The sequence below is a fragment of the Oxyura jamaicensis genome, chromosome 13 (assembly GCF_011077185.1).
Source record: "Oxyura jamaicensis isolate SHBP4307 breed ruddy duck chromosome 13, BPBGC_Ojam_1.0, whole genome shotgun sequence".
NCBI classification, from domain to species: Eukaryota; Metazoa; Chordata; class Aves; order Anseriformes; family Anatidae; genus Oxyura; species Oxyura jamaicensis.
The window spans coordinates 18,867,665-18,885,562 of NC_048905.1; the positions used below are offsets into that span (position 1 = coordinate 18,867,665).

Genomic DNA, 17,898 nt, shown 5'->3' on the forward strand with positions numbered 1-17,898 from the left:
GCAGCGCCCGGGCCGGGAGCCGCCCGCCGGCCGCGCTGCCCGGCGCCTCCCAGCCGGGGACGGCCCCGCCGCGGCCGAGGCTGGGCCTGGCTCGTTCCCGGCCCGCGCGGTGAGGAGCGCCGCGTGCGGGTCCCGGGCGCGTGCCCTGCTGCGGGAAGCGCCGCGAGTGAACCCCGGGGGGCTTTGTCTGAAACGTCCCAGCGGGGCGGCCCCTGCCCCCTCCGCCCCCTCCCCGTGCTCCTGCACGGCCCCGCGGGTGCGTGCCTGCTTCTGTGCGCGCGTACGGTCTTTGAGGCGAGGCGTACCCCGCAGACCGCTTCCCTGCCTAGTTTTTGTCCGCGTGTCTCTCGTTAAGGTAGCAGCTCCCGGACACCCAGCGAGTCCCCTCTGAAAGCCCGTCCGGGCTGGGCCGCAGCTCCCGCCCCCGCGCGGCCCTGCCTGCCCCCTGCCGCCACGCGCTCCCCGGGGCCGAGCTGCAGCGCAGGGAGTCGAGCTGGAGGCGGGGGCTGGTGCCGGGGGATTCCCCGCTCGGCCCAACCCGTCCGGGGTCCGCAGGTGAAGCCACAGCGTGGCTAACCTGGCACGGCCTGCTCGCGCCTCGCACGTGTCGCCGCGGTGCGGTGTCAATGCCCAGGAGACGGTTAGGCGTGGAGAAAACGGGCAAGGTCACGAAGGGATGGATGGATCGTCGCCTTTATTTAAACCAGAAGGGTCAGAGTCAGCTGGCGTGGGCACTGCCACAGAATGTGTTAAATATGGTTTGTTTGTTTTAGTGAACGTGTGGGAATTGTACAATCTGTGAATTTGTGGTTTCTTTGTTGTTAATTGCTGTGTTTAACGCGGCTTTCGTCAGATCTTGGAAACAAGCAAATTAATTCGGAGTCGAGCTGCTTGACTGACGGTTCATTGGGAATTTTTTCTTTAACCAGTTGTCATCTGCATTTTTCTTTACATTCGTTAGTTTGTGTATTTTTTTGTTGCTATTTGAAATAATTTTGGAGTCTACACACTCTGTGCTATTTCCCTGTATTTCCATGGTTAATATTATTTTTAAAAAATCGCTCCTCTTTTAATGTTAACTTAAAAATAAATCACCAGACTCTTCTGGGGTCCTTCCTACCCTCTGATAGCTTCATCTGCGTGTTTTTCAAGGGAGGCAAAACGAGGAGCTATAACACTGCTTTAGTACTGTAAAACCACTTTAGTACTTCAAAGCAGTCGTGCGGTGATTTTCCGGGAAGTTGCTCTGCTACTCTGGTACGGTCACACTTGGTGGTGGCTGTGATGCTCTGAGGAAGCTACGAAACACTGGTGTCTGCCCTGGAATGGGATCCTCGTTAAACAAGGCAGTAAGGTAGCTCTGCCTAAGCACACCCGAGGAAGGGGTGAAAGACTGGGGAGGCTGCCAGGTATGGCAGGGCATGGGAGGCGGGCACAAGGTAATTAAAGTATCTGGCTGTAATTGGGGAAAAAAATATGCCATCACAGACACCCCGGTGGGGCTGTGTTCATACTGGGTGGCAGAAGAGCATCCAGTGTCTGTTGCTGCTCTTCGGTGGCCCTCCTGCACCAGCGCCTGTCCAACGTGCAGTGGTTTGGGCGTTCTTCAGCAGAATCAAGAATGGTTCTTTCTCTCCACAGATGTGATGCAGACCCGTCGGCTTTAGCCAACTATGTTGTGGCGTTAGTTAAGAAAGACAAACCAGAGAAAGAGCTGAAAGCTTTCTGTGCTGATCAGCTGGACGTCTTTCTGCAAAAAGGTACTGTGTTCTACGCTTCTTTATCTGTTGTTTCCTGGTTTTCATGTCACTGCGGGGGGAGAATGATGTACTATTGTTTCCTTCAAAATATTCCTTGTTATCCATAAATTGATTATTCCTTACAGAGCATGAAGGAATAAAAATCTTGGTTTTGTTTGTTTGTTTTTTAGCAAGTGATTTTTGTAGCCTGCCGTGTTCACAGTGGGTGGGAGGAAATCCTCTAAAATAAAAGCTAATTCTTGATTTGGTTTTAAGACGTATGTCGTGCCGCCAGACGTTTCTGTATCAGATGTTTGATAACTTCTGGAAACCTGAGCCACGTTGATCTTTCAGGCTTCTGATGAGCCGCTCAGGGCAATTTGGTTCAAATTCAGTGTGTTAAAAGAAATTGCTAACTCTGTAGCTAGCGGACCAAATGTGGGTTTGATCATGTTTCAGTCATGCTTGGACCTCAGAACATTCCAAAGTTGTAAATGTGATCGAAGGAAAAGTCTCTCTTTTTGTCTTGTAATTCTGTCTCCTCGAATGGAACTAATGTTCGTTAACCTGACTTAAGCAGTCTACGCAGATTATTTTTTTCATGGACGTTTCTTGTAAAGCTGTTCCAAACAATGAACTTAAATCAGTATGTAATATTTTCTTGTCTTCTCTATCCCCAGAAACTTCAGGTTTTGTAGATAAACTTTTTGAAAGTCTGTACACAAAGAGTTACCTTCCTTCTCTTGAACCCACAAAAGTAGAAGCAAAGCCTGCAAGTCAGGAGAAAGAAGAAGTCAAGGAGGAGGTAACCTTTTTTTTTTTCCTCTACCTCCTTCTAATTTTCAAATTATCCCTGCTGGAACATCTGTGAGGCAAAATACAAAAGCAAAATCCATTTTGTTGTGACTAGTAATCTTTTTTTTTTGTCTCTGTGCATCTGACTGAAAATGGAAGGTGATCATTCAGAGAGAAAGGTGTTTTTATCTAGGTTAATATCATTCAGAAATCCTGTTCAGATGTCCCTGGCAATAAGAGCTGACAGTGATTTGAAAGGATTTAAGAAATGAGAAAGAAGGAAAGACATTCCAAATCATTTCCTGTTTCAATTATGTTTCATACGTTCTGTATGATGTCATCCAATCTTGTTTTGAAAGCAGGACCTTAAACTGAGCTATCCAGAGCCTTGTCAAGCCAATTCTTGAGTTTTTGTAGCAATTCTTTCTAGATAATCCTAAACAAGGATGAATTTGTCATACATAAGCCTGCCTTTTAGTGTTGTTCTGACTTCAGAAACTCTTAAATATTATTGCAGGAAAAATTTTGCCACCCAAATTTACAGTAACTTCTAAGCAAAGTAAAATGGCAATAAACTCATGAAAATGTATAAAATACGTTCGGACAGATTTACAGTACTGGGGAAACTGACAGACTTGTAATACTGCTTTTGTTGAGGTTCTCCTTACTTGTGTTCCTGCTATGAGATTCAGAAAATGCCTGGTTTGTAGAATTGCTTATTCTAATGGGATAGAAAGTGGATATAATATTTGTCTTTTGTGAATCCTGTTTAAAAACAAAATTCCAAAGTAGCTTTACTTTGGAGCCTCTCCTCTAGAGAAAATGGTAAAAGATTTAAAGCACAAAGCCCATCAACCTCTGCAATGTGATTACCTGAAGTGTATTCTGTAGGTATTCTGTGCAAGTAATACTTAAAATGTTGTTTTATACAAGATACTAGCTGTGATATGAAATTAGCTTGGTCTTTTTCTTTTCATTTAAAAAAAAAAAAAAAAAGCTATGCTCATGCTTAACTGGTGGCTGTCTCTTAAACAGAATTTTCAAGAATCAGTTGAAGAAGAGCGGGATGGCAGGAAAAAGAAGCATTCTAGTCCACAGAGAAGCCGGGCAGATTCCAGTGAACAAAGGCTAGTAGTTGAACCAAAATACTGGTATCTCCTTCTGTATTTGCTGGCAGTCTCAGTAAAACTGAGGAGTTTTACCTCTTTCTTAGGATTTTCACAAAAGCAATGATTTCCTTCCCACTTTTCTCTGTCTGCAATGTGTTTCCGTGCTGATCTCATGCATGAGAACCCTTCGCTATAGATGTTAGTATCTTTGGGAAAAGTGACGGTACTTTTCAAATGTTAATACCTAGGGATGCTCTCAGTTCCATTCTTTCCCTTGTTATATAAATGAAAAGCATTGTTGGGGTGCAGCAGTGTTCTTACTGCCCTTCCCCTATACCTCCCCCCCAACACAATCTGTTAACATTGCTTTTAGAACTTGTTCTGTTCATCTATAACTTTTTCACCTTTCCTATTTTTAGTAGTCATCCTGTAGCTGGTTTCTGTGAATGAGTGCTTCTGTATTTTTCTGTGTAATTGGGGAAATTCTGATTCACACGTTTTTGTTTGTTTGTTTGTTTGTTTTTCCTGTCTAAACTGGACAGGACGGACAAACCGTATGTTAATTTGCAAACTTGTATTTGAATTGGGTTTCTCTTTTTATAAATATGGTCTACATATGTGTTTTTCTAGAACCAGAGAGAAAAAGAGAGATGATGGAAAATGGAGGGACTATGACAGATACTATGACAGGAGTGACTTGTATAGAGACAAGTCCAGCTGGCGACGAGGCAGGAGTAAAAGTCGAAGTAAAAGCAGAGGGTTAAGCCGAAGTCGTAGCCGCAGTAGGGGTAGAAGCAAAGACCGCGATTCGAGCAGAAGTGTTGGTGAGTACTCAAGGTGTTGCTTTAGAAGATCTAACGTCACTGATGTGTGGTGACTCCTACCTACTGTATAGTCTAGCAAGCTGTAGATGTCCTTGAGCAGTCTCAGCCAATTTTGAGAACTGCATGTTGCTGAAATCATTAAGATGCCATTCTTCAGAGTAGAATAATTAAGGGAATTGTGTTCTTCACTAACCTCTTCATTTATCCACAGGTGTATATCCGTAGCTGATATTTATGTGCTGTATGTGTTAACAAAGCTGTTGATTTTTCAGAGATGTGTTATATTTTTTGCTAAGTAGTATAAATCTCTTTTGTATGTACATCTTTTGTAGGTGCATCTTTTTGATGTACCTAATTTGTTTTTGTTGTTTTTGTTCTGTTTTCTAAGCAGAGCACCGTGAGAGATCAAAATTCAAGAGTGAAAGAAATGATGTTGAAGGCTCATATAATCCAGTTTCTGTGTCTCCAAGTAACTCTACCGAACAGTATTCTTCTGCACAATCTATTCCCAGTGCTGTTACTGTAATTGCACCTGCGCACCATCTGGAAAACACAACAGAGAGCTGGTCAAATTATTATAACAATCATAGCAATCCCAGTTCATTTGGCAGAAACCCTCCACCTAAAAGAAGATGTCGAGATTATGATGGTAAACTGTTTCCTGATCTTCTTTCCTACCTAGTTTCAATAATTCTGTAACTTCTTTTTTTAGGTATTCAGGTTAAGTGTAGCAAGTCAAAATGCAGTAGCTTATGGTGTACCTTGTATGTAAAAATGCATGAATGACCGATATTTTACTGTGAAAGGAACTAATATTGCTGGAAGCAGTTCATTTGTAATCTGACAGCTGCTGGATAGAACACATGGATTTTGTTCACAGTGCTACATATTTGCCTTGGCAAATAACTAATGACTGGCAGTTCTGAAAAAAGATTTCACCACGTGTTTAATGTAAGACATGTGGTACATACGCATGCTTTGTTTTTCCATGGCTTTTATTGTGCATACGTATATATGTCTGTATGCTTTTATGGAAGATTATAATAATTTGAATTATTTTGAAACCTCATCTGATAATGTTAAGTCATTGATTGTATGTTTTCTGTAGTAAGAAATTCCAGCAAAAACTGAGATGACATTAATTGTTGACAACTATTTTTTTTCCCTCTAAGAAGATAATTAATTTTCTTGTTTTGCAGAGAGGGGGTTTTGTGTACTTGGTGATCTTTGCCAGTTTGATCATGGAAACGATCCTTTAGTAGTAGATGAAGTTTCCTTGCCAAGTATGATTCCTTTTCCTCCACCACCTCCTGGACTTCCTCCTCCTCCTGGTATGCTTTTGCCTCCGATGCCAGGTCCAGCTCGCAATATGAGGATGCCAGTACCACAAGCTCATCCGCAGGCACCACCTCCTGTTGTGCTTCCTGTACCAAGTAAGTTAAAACATTGTTTAAAACATTTTTCTGTGTTACTGTATGTCACAAAGTTAAAATGATGTCTCTTTCTGGAAAGGAAATTTTTTTCTAATGGAAAAAAAAATGGGATCTAATCTATTGAAAGTTCTGATAAATCTCTGTGTTTGTACTATACTATGTGTTGGTTTTAGCAGCAGATACCTTATGTATCTGAGATCTGGTTTAGCTCAACAGTGATCTGAGTCTGTTCAGCCTTTTTTGTTATCTCTTTGCATATTACATTGTAAATTCTGTGAAGAAAAATCTTAGTATATTGGGTATGTGATTACTCTGTTTCAGTGCTCTTGACTCCAGTAACACAATACGTGCTGTCATAGTTGTAACAAGTAGCAGCAGTTATGGGATAAGAAATAGTCTTCATATAGGGTTAACACGAAGCAATTAGTGGGCAGGCTTCTAGAAAACATTTTACAGGGGTAGTAGAAGGATTAATTATGAAATTAATCTTGGGGAATATAGTTGTTGTTTGTGCTAGTTTTATTTCAAAAACAGTGGTGCTTCTGGTGAAACTGTGTCTGGCTACAGTTACGTGAAAGGCACCTGTAGATTATATCTGTTCATACACACCTAGTCTTATTCCTGCCTTTGTTTCCTTGGATTACTTTTTTCACAAACCCTGGTAGCAAAAGCTTAAAATGGCAAAGGTAGGAAATCCTATATTTACCTCATCTAAAGCAAGCTTTTCTAAATAACAGGATAACTTACTCAAAACTGTTCCTGAACCTTTCAGTGGGTACTGAGTTGGCTTGCTGTTCAGAGTTCTCTGATTGTAACTGTGTTTTAGTAGGTTGCACAGTATTCATTCACTGCTCCTCTTTGGCCACATAGTAAGTAGAAGTATGTGTATTGTATATGGTACAAACAAAGCAAAAATTAGACAGATTCCTTGCCTGTTAATGCCTTTTGCCCTGTAGTTTTTTTGTTATAGAACTGTAATCTAAATGTTGCTGGTATGTCTGGCTCTGAGCAAGCCTTGATTCACCATGGCAGAGCTGAGGGAGGAGCTGCTTTAGCTAATGCAAGCTCTAACAGTAATAAAACTCTGGGAAAAACAAGTCTTTTTCTTTCTTTTTTTTCTTTTTTTTCTTTTTTTTTTTTCCCACTTCCTCTCCTTAGGCTTAAAGCTTTTTTCTTTCTGGGAAAGAGAGAAAGTGTGTTGGAATCAGAGTAACTTAGCAGAGTGGGACTTCTTATCCATGGTAAACAATTTTGATGTAGTAGGATTGTGATTATTTACAAGGAATAAACAAATTGCACAGAACTGTTTGTACATTTTATCCGTAGAGTCTTAATGATTCTCTGATGTCGTTGTAGGACCACCTTTAACACAGTCAAGTTTGATAAATAATCGTGACCAGCCTGGGACAAGTGCAGTGCCCAGCCTTGCCTCTGTAGGAGCAAGGCTACCTCCTCCGTTACCCCAGAACCTACTGTACACAGTATCAGAACGTAAGTAAATTTCTTTCTTTAAATCTGCTTGACATATAAAAGTTCTTCTGCTTGTGTAATTGGAAGTGATTACCTTTATCTTCCTCCAGTGAATACAAATCTAAAAAGAAGTCTGATGGCTTTCCTTGTGGTCAGTGCATCATCTGCTGTTACCGTGTGAAATAGCAGTAGTGATCTGTCACTGTCTGAGAAAAGACCATTTGTTAGGAGCTTCTTTTCGGTTTCATATTTTCAAAATAATAAAACAGTAGCATAAGAAAAAAATATCATTCATCTTCTAGCTGTTTAGTAGAACATTAGTAGAGAAAAGATGCATCTGCAAACCTGTAATTACTGTTTAACTTGGTCTTTATTCCTAACCAATTTTGGCTACTACTTGATATGAGAGACTTTTTTCTCTCATCTGTGTACCAAAATTTTCTCAAGGTTCTTCATATGCATTAGTATTTTATTTCTCTTGTTTGTTTGTTTGTTTGTTTTTTCCAGAATTGACTTAATCCTAGCTTTCTAACTTAAAAAATAAAAAAAGACTGCTTTCAAAGGACATGACATCTTCCTTATAGAGCATTTTATTTTTATTTTTTTTTCGTGAAAGGAATAACGAAATAACTGGAGAACCCCAAATCATTAAATTTAAATCAAATAAAATTTATATATCTTTGATTAAAAAAAAAAATGACATTTTTCTGTTTTATGTGAGCAAAATAAGGCGATTAAAATCTGAGTGTTTTATGATACACCTTTCTGGACTATTGTAAATAATATAATAAATAATAATAAGTAATTATAATATTCCTTGCTTTTTTTTTTAACATAAATATTCTATATTTTATTCAAAGGAGATCTCCAGTTTATGGTCCATGTCATTTCCTTCATGAATTCCATGCTTTTTAGAACATCAATCAGTCAAATATCTTGTTAGGATCTCTGTCCAGTTGTCTCCAAATGCTGTCAGGCCATGCTACCATCAGATTCTTTCAGCTTCGGAGCTTCTTCTAAGGAGTGATTCTATCTGTTGTAGCTCACAAGGCATCTTTGACTTTAATTGCACTACATAATTCTCTTCTCCAAAACCTGTGTGGAGGTTGATTCTCATGTCCTGTTCTTGGACTGTTACAGTTAAACTGCTGATAGCCCTCTTGCAATTGCATGAACAATCTTGGAAGAGGAACTTGTAGTTCAGCTCACGTGAGTTCAATGAAAGTTCTTGGCAGAGTCTGAAACTCTGCTGACTGCAGAGTCAGCGCTGCATGACAAAACATCAGTGGTGAAGTTTTGAGGCATCTGTTTTAAATTGTCAAGTCTTCATTGTCCTTTTACAATAAGGAGCTGACATGTAGAGTGTTTCAGGTCTGTTGGATCCCTCTGTATTGGCACCCATTTCTGTTCCGGGATGTGCTGTGTTTCTATGGAAGCTTTTCATGGGTTTTATTCATTCAAGGTCTTGTATAGCCTTTCCTTTTTATTGTTAGAAAAATACATCATCTTTTATGTACCTCGGACTAGAGGAACAACATAAGTCAATTCTGTCATCTTGTGCTCTCACAGTTAGCCCTTGTAGTTAAGTAATCATTAATACCTTAATGAAGGTAGACAGCTAATCTCACATAAATTAAGATAATTTAATAGGTAAGTATTGGTCAAATCACCTGATTTCTCAGCTTGCTTTGACTGGAATCATTTAAGTGCATTCTTCTCCAAAAATCCTTCCCTGAAGTAACATAATCTGTTAGCACAACAAAGACTCAAAATCTCTTTACATCTTAGGATAAGATGTAAGAATAAATGCTCAAGCTAAATATTTTGTTGCTCCCGGTGAAACACTGTCAGACTTAGTGAAGGATGTGGTACAGGCACCTCATGTCTTTTTCAGGCACTTCATCATCAGTACTCAATAGTTGTGATCTGTGCACTTCGTACTAACAGTAACAATCATTGAAGGAGAATATGTCCAAATAGGCATAAAGTTGAGATGAGGACTTTAAATAGCTACACACGTTGTCTCTACAACCTCTTTTCTCTCCTCTTTGTCCAAAACAACTTTTGATTCTTGGACATCCATGCATTTCCTTAAAGGAAAATTAACCCTGAGTCTTAAACTCATTTGAAAAATTCTTTCATTTCTCTCCTTTTTTTATAGATACATATGAGCCAGATGGCTATAACCCCGAAGCTCCTAGTATTACCAGTGCTGGTAGATCTCAATATCGACAGTTCTTTACAAGAGCACAAACGCAGCGTCCAAATCTAATTGGCCTAACATCTGGGGAGATGGATACAAATCCAAGAGGTAGGAAGGGTTTCTAGTCATTGCTGTTGCTATTTTTGTCCAAGAACGTCAACATTTATTTTCCCCTTTTCCAGGCTAAAAGCAGTATGTTTTTTTCTCACTGATTTAGTATTTCAGAGCAATTTTCAGACATCTCAACTTTTTAAAAAATGCTAATATGACCATATTGAAGTAACAGCAGACTTATTGATTAAAAATAACCACTGGCTTGGATATGTTACACGGTTGGTTTGTTTTGGTGTTTTTTTGGTTGGTTGGGTTTTTATTCTTCTTTAGCCTACAAGGGTACTTTTTGAGTGCTGTTGCTTCTAGAAAGAAGAATGATACAGGAAGTTGACTTTAAACAGTACATTTTGAAGAAACTTCTAATTTGCCAAGGGCATGTTTAAGAGCTGGGGCACAGATGTGATGATCCACAATACTTGCCTCGTCTGGTTCGATGGTAGTTGTGAGCGGAACTATCATGGCATGTTTTTGTACTTGATGGTCTGACTTTGTCAGCCAGATGCTATATTAAAATGATTGTTGCAGATAGAATCCTAATTCTCCTAACCTGTAGAAATCCCAGTCTACATTTAAGTAATTCTGAATCATAAGCTGGATGAATGTGGATGTAGCGTGGCATGTACCAAGTCTCTTTTAGGGTAGAGAAGAAGTCAAGGGCTTCAATGAAATTTTTGTTCTGCTAGCATAGCTTTCTTTCTCCTTCCTGCTTTTTGCCCATGATCTGTGAGGGAAAAGTTGGTAAATTTCAGTGTTTATTGTTACACTTCAGTGCTTCTTACTTAGTGGATAAGAAAGGGTTTTTTTGCCCAGTATTCCCTTCCAGTGACTCATCCTATAAAAAATATTTTTAAATATTATTGCAGAAACTGTTGTTGCTGTTTTCATCTTAATAAATGTCATAAAGGCAGGGTTGGGGCTTTATTGCTGGTCCTCAGATTTTCTCTAAGAACCCCTTGCAGTTGTAAGGAATGGGTCTGTGTTTGGTTATGGTCACTTGTTTTGCTGTCTCTGTCAAGTACCTGAAAGGTTTACTCTAAAATCATCCTACAATATAAGACTGAAACTGTATGCCTGAAAATGCCTAGTGTTTTTACGAGTGTAATCAGCAGAGTTCTGGCATATATAAAAACCACAGAAATTTGATTTACAACTCAGACTTCTTTTTAGGAGTTGAATATTCGGCATACACAAGAAACCAACAGCAATAGCATAATTTTCAAATGGGTGTAATAAATACTTGGCAAATTATGATCTAGTGCTTCAGATTTGTGTTTGTAGAATTTGCTTCAAATGATAAATTTAACATCTCTGAGATATAATTTCATGCTGTAGCTTGCTTAATTGACAGTTGCTGTTGCTGAAAACTGGATGGAGGGGTGGCAAGGGGATGATAGCAGTGGGAGAAATGGGTTCTTGGTTGCCTTTCACTATCAAAGGTTAATTCAGGGAAAGTTGGTTGTTTATTAAGCCCATGCCACATTCCAGAACTCTAACCCGAAATCTCAGAATGTAGTGGGTTGTTTTGTGGTGCAGAACCTAAAGCTTCAGTACCTGTAAAATGAAGGTTTATCTTTGTTTCTTAAAACTGATACTAATCTTGAAGGTCAAAAATCCCATCTCTGCTGGCTGGACTAAATGTTTGTGTTCCTCAGATTGGTTTGTTAGGCTAGCAAGCGATCTCTGAAGTAACTTCATACACAGAACAGACCAACCTGATAGTCTTCTTATTTCTTATGCTTTTAAAATCAGCTCAATTTTGTAGTTTAAATGCAATATTTATCCATGTTTCCACTGATGTATGATAAATAATACATCTTTTCTTGCCCTTCCTTTCCTTTCCTCCAGCTGCCAATATTATCATCCAGACTGAACCTCCCATTCCCATTACGAATAATAGCAGTAATGTAACTAGAGTTGTGCTTGAACCAGACAGCAGAAAACGATCTCCAAGTAGCATGGAATGTCCACCGCTGAAGAAACCATGGTTGGGAAAGTAAGAATTAATGACTGCCGTTAGCTAACTGGAATGCACTTTAATGCTATCAGTGCTGTAAATATAGCAATTCATTAGTCCCTGTAATTTGAGTAGGCTGAGTCAGAAAATCTATGTCTATATAATAATCGGAGACTAAATACTGGGGGGGAGGGTAGTTCAGTTGTTGTTACTCTCTAGAGTGTGTACTTCTAATGAGAAAATAAAAGTTAAATGTGCATTAACAATTGCTGCCTTACTTTGGTGCATATGTCTTTCTGAACAACTATCTTGCTTTCATTTTCTCTAGGCAAGCAAATAACAACCAGAATAAGCCAGGATTTTTGAAAAAGAATCAGTATACTAATACAAAATTAGAAGTTCGGAAAATTCCACCAGAACTGAACAATATTACACAGCTCAACGAACACTTCAGTAAATTTGGAACTATTGTAAACATTCAGGTAAAAAAACAGTTCAATTTTATTTCTGCATGTGGGTATTTTATTTCCCCTGGAGCCTTCTTGAATACAGTTACTGTACTTAGTTTCTGAGAAATCTCAGTGGAGACTAACAAAAGTAGGTAATCAAATTCAAAAAAAGCCTTTTCTTGGTCCTCTCTGCCTTCATGATGTCTTGTTGCATTTGAAAGACTTGCAGATTTAACAGTATCTATCAGGCTTTTGAGCAACTTGAGCATAATTTTTGAGGGAGATCTGCTATCAAATTCTGTTTTGCATGGAAGTCCTGCATTATTTCTTATGATTTTGGCAATGATGCTACAGGAGAGTCTTTATGCATCAGTTTATTACCACTGTGCATCCTAGAACTGGCTCCAATTCAGTGGTGTTCTTTGCATTATAAGAAGTGGAAAAGCACTGTATAAGCAAAACACAGGTAGTTGCACGGTTAAAGTACTACTTAATTAATTTTGTTTTGTTTACACAAAACAATGGCCTCCAGAGTCCTTGGTTAGAGGTCTAAATAAACACAGATACCTGGGAGGCCTTGCTATTTCTTGAGTTGACAGTTTTAGTCTAGCCCAGAAGATACTGTGGTGCTTTCTACACAATGGTAATGAAGTAATGCATTTAAAACACGTTACCTCAGCCATATCATACTAGAAAGTCCAACTAGGAAGTCTGTTTTTACTTCTGTGATGATTAATTTTTGAGAGAAAATTTGTCTTTTTCATGATTGCTGGATAATGTTTCTTTGGAAACTTGGTGAATCTTTGCACTACATATCCTTGGACAACGTTTTTATTTCAGAAGATTAGCATAAAAAGCTTTGGGCTTTGTATCAGAGTCTCTTCAGTCATATCTCAATAGCAGTTTACTGTGCTTTGATTATCCAGTGATATTTGGTGGAGAACTCTCTTTTATTATTTATTTGGTTTTATTTTACTGCATATAGTCTTTGCTGGAATTACATGTAATACTTGCCAAAATGTACTTGGCTTTAATTAAATAGAATATTTAGCTTCATTTTGAGCTATTAATACCATTAGATATTCCACTTGTTGCTGCGGATTATTTGCAGGTTGCTTTGCGACTGGTTGAGAAGTTTTCTTTCTTGAGAATTAACGTATTTTCATGAACTTTTGTTTTAGGTTGCTTTCCAGAATGATCCTGAAGCTGCACTAATTCAGTACTTAACTAATGACGAGGCCAGGAAGGCAATTTCAAGCACAGAGGCAGTTTTAAACAATCGGTTTATAAGGGTGTTGTGGCACAGAGAAAGTGAACAGAATCCCCCATTGCTGCAGCAACCACAGCAGCAGTCACCCTCACAGTCTCTTCATCACCAGCTTCACCTTCAGCAGCAAGCCCTGACCACGCCTCCAGCTGTAACAATGCATAGCAATATGTCAAAGGTATGCTTTCATAAATCAACTTTCTTTATGCTGAAGGTTATCCGTGTTCTTAAGTGACAGCTGCTAGCTTTAAAAATGCAGAGTACAGAGCTTTTTCCTTTTTTTTTTTTTTTTTTTTTTTAATATCTATTGATACACAGGCAATGAATAAACCGCTGGCCTCTGGTGCCTATGTCCTTAATAAAGTCCCAGTGAAACGTCGCCTTGGAGCAGCAGGTGGAAGTCAGTCTGATTTAAGTCAGTCTGGGGCTGTAGTAGAGGATTCTCAGGTATGTTTATGAAAGGTGACCATCTTCATACTCGCTTAAAGCTTTTACCCATTAGCTGATAAAAGGACCTAGCAAATAGAACTTGCAAATTCCATTCCTAGTAGATTATTTCTATATCACTAAAGTTCTATACAGAGTGGTCAGTCACTTCTTAGTTTCATTAGCTGTTTGTATATACTAGGGAGATTTATTTCAGAAACAAAGTACCACTATGTTAAGTATCATAAAATATTTTTGGCAGTGCTTCCTATTAAACAAATTTGACGGCCTACATGGAATGTCAGCTTTCTGTTGATAAATCTAATTGCTTTTCCCAGTGATTTGGGAGCTTACCCTGTGCTTTAACAATAGTACTAGAAACTTAGAGGATCCTTCTTTATAGAATTCAAGGTGGTACAGTTTAATTAGCCCTGATATCATACTGCAGCAAGTACTCTTGGATGCAAAGAAGTCCTTCCTTGTAAGAAAAGAGGTATGCAAGTGACTATTACTGCCTTATTTCTCCTAAGTGTTTGATCTGAACATGAAGTAGTTTGTGTTAGCAAGCTGAATATAGTGCAGATAGAAAAGATCAGCTTCAGCAGTGTTCCTAGTGGATATTGGGATACAAAGGGAATTTTGGATAATGACTGAAATAAATTATCTTGGTAAAACACTTTCTGCAAAAGTGTTTAACAAGATTGCTTCCAAGCAAATTGACTGTTAGACTAATGCCTTTATGCATGTATTTTAATTTTTTGTCTCATTGCATAAATCTGGAAGCTTGTGTTTGTTTCATGGAATATCTTCCTTTTAAATTATATGATGGTGGTATATCACATTCTTTTTAACCTATTACATATTTTTGTTTGTGTGTGTGTATTTTTACAATTTCAGACGTTTCCTACTTCTACAAGCCACTCAAAAACGGTTTACAGTACTTCAAATTTAAAGACAGCTATGAAGCCTGGTGCAGGGTCTAAACCTCATGATGTGCAAGAAGCTCTTAAAAAAAAACAGGTGCTTTGCTATATGTTGACAACAGTGTAGTGGTCAAAGTACTTTAAAAAGAAAGGACTGAGAGACACCTTAAACCTCAAATACTGCTATGTAGCTTTCTACACATAATCAGTGTAGGTTTTATGATTCAATTTTGCAGATGCATGTTGAGGGTTGGTGTTTTTGTTGTGTTTTTTTGTTTGTTTGTTTTTTGTTTTTTAAAGAGAGAGCGATAAGGGGTTGTTGACATTTCTCTGATTTTAATCTCTGCAGATATGAAAAACTTAAATGACAGCACAGGATATTCAAGGGGTGTTGGAAGGGAAGAAAAAAAAATAGATTATTTCAGAGCAGGAAGTTGGCAACTTTTCATTGTTACTTTCCAGATCAGATATATTTAATACCGGTGTAGTTCACAGACTAGTAGTTTTTATTATGGCCCTTGCTTATATATCTTGAAAAAGAAGATATGACATATGAGTACATACAATGCTAGACTGCTTTCTCTGATTGGAAGAGTTTTCTTCTCACAGGAGGCAATTAAACTCCAACAAGACATGAGGAAAAAGAAGCAGGAGATGTTAGAAAAGCAAATAGAATGTCAGAAGGTAAGTTTAGAATGGTTACCAGGATATGTGTTCTGATTTTTTAGGCTTCTGTTCAGTGCTGTTCTTGCCAAAGTCTTATATTCCTGCTCTTTTATTAATACATAGATGTTGATATCCAAGCTGGAGAAAAATAAGGCTATGAAACCAGAAGAGAGAGCAGAAATAATGAAGACCTTAAAAGAACTAGCAGGAAAAATATCTCAATTAAAGGATGAGCTAAAAACTTCATCTGCAACCTCTACACCATCAAAATTAAAGTCCAAGACAGAGGTATTTATTGTACAAGACACTTGGCCATCAATCTCCTATAACTACTACTACTGTGTCCTAAAAATGCAACACTGTTAGATCAATGTACTTGCCAGTAGTATTTTGAATTAGAGTGATAGCTATGGAGACCCAAGCAGTAGTTTTAAGTAACTTGGGTGACCTAGTTTGCATATAACTTACTCAAGCTTGTTCCTGTTCTGAAGTGTAGAATTCTGGGTCCCTCCAAAAGGTGGGGGGAAGGACATGGAGCCAAGTAAAACAAACCTCTGAATTTAGAGGAAGGTATGGAAGTTGTGTGCTGGTCTGTCTTTAGCAATGAATTTATATAAAAGATAAAGAAGTGGAATTAAATATTAAAAGCAGACATTCATGTTCTGCTTTTCCCTCACATTTTCTCTTTCTACACATTTTTCTTCAAGGCACAAAAGGAACTTCTAGATGCAGAACTGGACTTCCATAAAAGACTTTCTTCTGGAGAAGACACAACTGAACTGCGAAAAAAGCTTAACCAGTTACAAGTAGAAGTAAGTATGTCTGCATTTATGTTTTTAATGTATTTGATATATAAATGTTTTAAATCCTTTCAAACTGGGGATAGCTTTATACATTATTTGCCTTCTTTTAAACAGGCTGCCCGTTTAGGTATCTTGCCTGTTGGTCGAGGAAAAACAATGCCAGCTCAAGGAAGAGGACGAGGGCGTGGTCGTGGTGGGAGAGGAAGGGGCATGTTGAATCACATGGTGGTAGACCATCGTCCCAAAGCACTAACAGTTGGAGGATTTGTTGAAGAGGAAAAAGATGAATTGTTACAGCACTTCTCTGTAAGTATTTGGTTACATTGAATAGAGATACTGGAGAGGAGAGTTGGAGATGCAAGTCTTTATTTCTGTAATACAAACAAATTTAACCTGAATTCATGGAACAGGCTATGGATAAACAGTTTCAAGAGTTACCAAGGATGTAAATATAATGTTTTTTATAGCTGATTTACAGTAGCTGCCCAATGCATTCCTTTAATAGGAAAAGCCAAATGGCTAATTCTGTAAGTTAAACTTATTTACAAACTTGTGGTACAGCAAATAGCTTGTAGTTCGCAAGCTGAGTTGATGGATGTGTTAGTATCAGACCTGAGTTAACACAATAAAGGAAAAACACATTTGACATTTCCTTCAGTTAACACTTCCCAGAATAAAATGTTTCCCTTTGCATGTTTCCCTTTGCAAACCTAGTAAATTTGTCAGGGAAATAATGTAATGCTTCGTGAATAGATAAATTTGTGTGTGTTTTTGTTAGTTTGTTTTGTTTCTTTGTTGTTTGTTTTTGTTTGTTTGTTTGTTTTTAAATCTATCATTGGTATGTACATTCAAATTTTTACCATTATGCTGTATACCATTTCTAAAAATGCAATGTTCTGTTAAGTTAGCCATACTATACTCTTTTTTTCCTGTTCCATTAAAAAAAATGTTCTGTACTTAGCGTATTCAGGAGCTATATAGCAAAGTTTGATTCCTATTGATCAAATCTCGTCTCTTGCAAATAAATAAGCTCTACAGGACTTAACAGGTCTGTAGTAGTGCAACATTGAAAGGCAGAAGAGATAAGGAAGTGGTGAATTCTCTGGATTCACTTCTCAGCTATATAGTTCCTTTTCTCCTGCAAAATAAATCTCCACTTATTAGAATGTTAATAAGTTTGAGCTTTTGCCCAAAAATACAGGTACAAATGATGTAGCATGGCTGGATGATGCAGCTGAGATTTGTCTCTTTTCTGTCCAAAAAGTAACAAGGTTTCAGTAGTGCTGTGGTACGGAACAATGTATATGTAGCACATGATGATCATGTTTCTGGAGGAGAATATTACTATTTTTCCTAATCAGTTTTTCCTCTTATAGAAATTTGGAGATATTGAAGACCTTCAAGAAGAGGATTCCCCACTAAGTGTTGTTCTAACTTTTAAATCTCGCTCTGAAGCTGAGAACGTAAGTGGAATAATGGATTTTTTTTCCTGGTTCGTAAATAAGAATTTTTAACTACTCATATCTGCCTTTTTGTTTTGAAATTGAGCTAGCTTTGATCCTGCTATTTCAAGCTAGATAGTGCAGGTATTTGTTGCTTTTACATATAGTTTGCTAGAAGGGGAAATAACTCATGTTTAATTTAACAACAAAGGTCTTTTGCTGACATAGGTTCAATGTCACCATCAGTTTAGAACTCTGTTAGTCTTTTCAGATTTATAGTA

The 17,898-nt window shown here is 38.3% G+C and overlaps 1 protein-coding gene across 5 annotated transcripts in view; it reads left to right on the plus strand.

Moving 5' to 3' along the window:
• Nucleotides 1-1,594: 1,594 nt before the first annotated feature.
• Nucleotides 1,595-17,898, plus strand: part of RBM27 (RNA binding motif protein 27) — a 20,497-nt gene continuing 4,193 nt past the window's right edge. Inside the window, exons 1-18 of one of the 5 annotated variants that reach the window (XM_035338648.1) lie at nt 1,595-1,760; nt 2,420-2,544; nt 3,567-3,661; nt 4,274-4,467; nt 4,856-5,116; nt 5,667-5,900; nt 7,257-7,391; nt 9,532-9,681; nt 11,533-11,680; nt 11,970-12,123; nt 13,272-13,535; nt 13,676-13,804; nt 14,681-14,803; nt 15,316-15,390; nt 15,496-15,660; nt 16,080-16,184; nt 16,290-16,481; nt 17,552-17,638. In XM_035338648.1, the coding sequence (XP_035194539.1) occupies nt 1,622-1,760; nt 2,420-2,544; nt 3,567-3,661; nt 4,274-4,467; nt 4,856-5,116; nt 5,667-5,900; nt 7,257-7,391; nt 9,532-9,681; nt 11,533-11,680; nt 11,970-12,123; nt 13,272-13,535; nt 13,676-13,804; nt 14,681-14,803; nt 15,316-15,390; nt 15,496-15,660; nt 16,080-16,184; nt 16,290-16,481; nt 17,552-17,638 (2,775 nt within the window). In that variant the 5' untranslated portion in view covers nt 1,595-1,621. The remainder of the gene's footprint in view (nt 1,761-2,419; nt 2,545-3,566; nt 3,662-4,273; nt 4,468-4,855; nt 5,117-5,666; nt 5,901-7,256; nt 7,392-9,531; nt 9,682-11,532; nt 11,681-11,969; nt 12,124-13,271; nt 13,536-13,675; nt 13,805-14,680; nt 14,804-15,315; nt 15,391-15,495; nt 15,661-16,079; nt 16,185-16,289; nt 16,482-17,551; nt 17,639-17,898) is intronic. The other 4 variants (XM_035338650.1, XM_035338649.1, XM_035338651.1 and 1 more) reach the window with 4 other exon arrangements.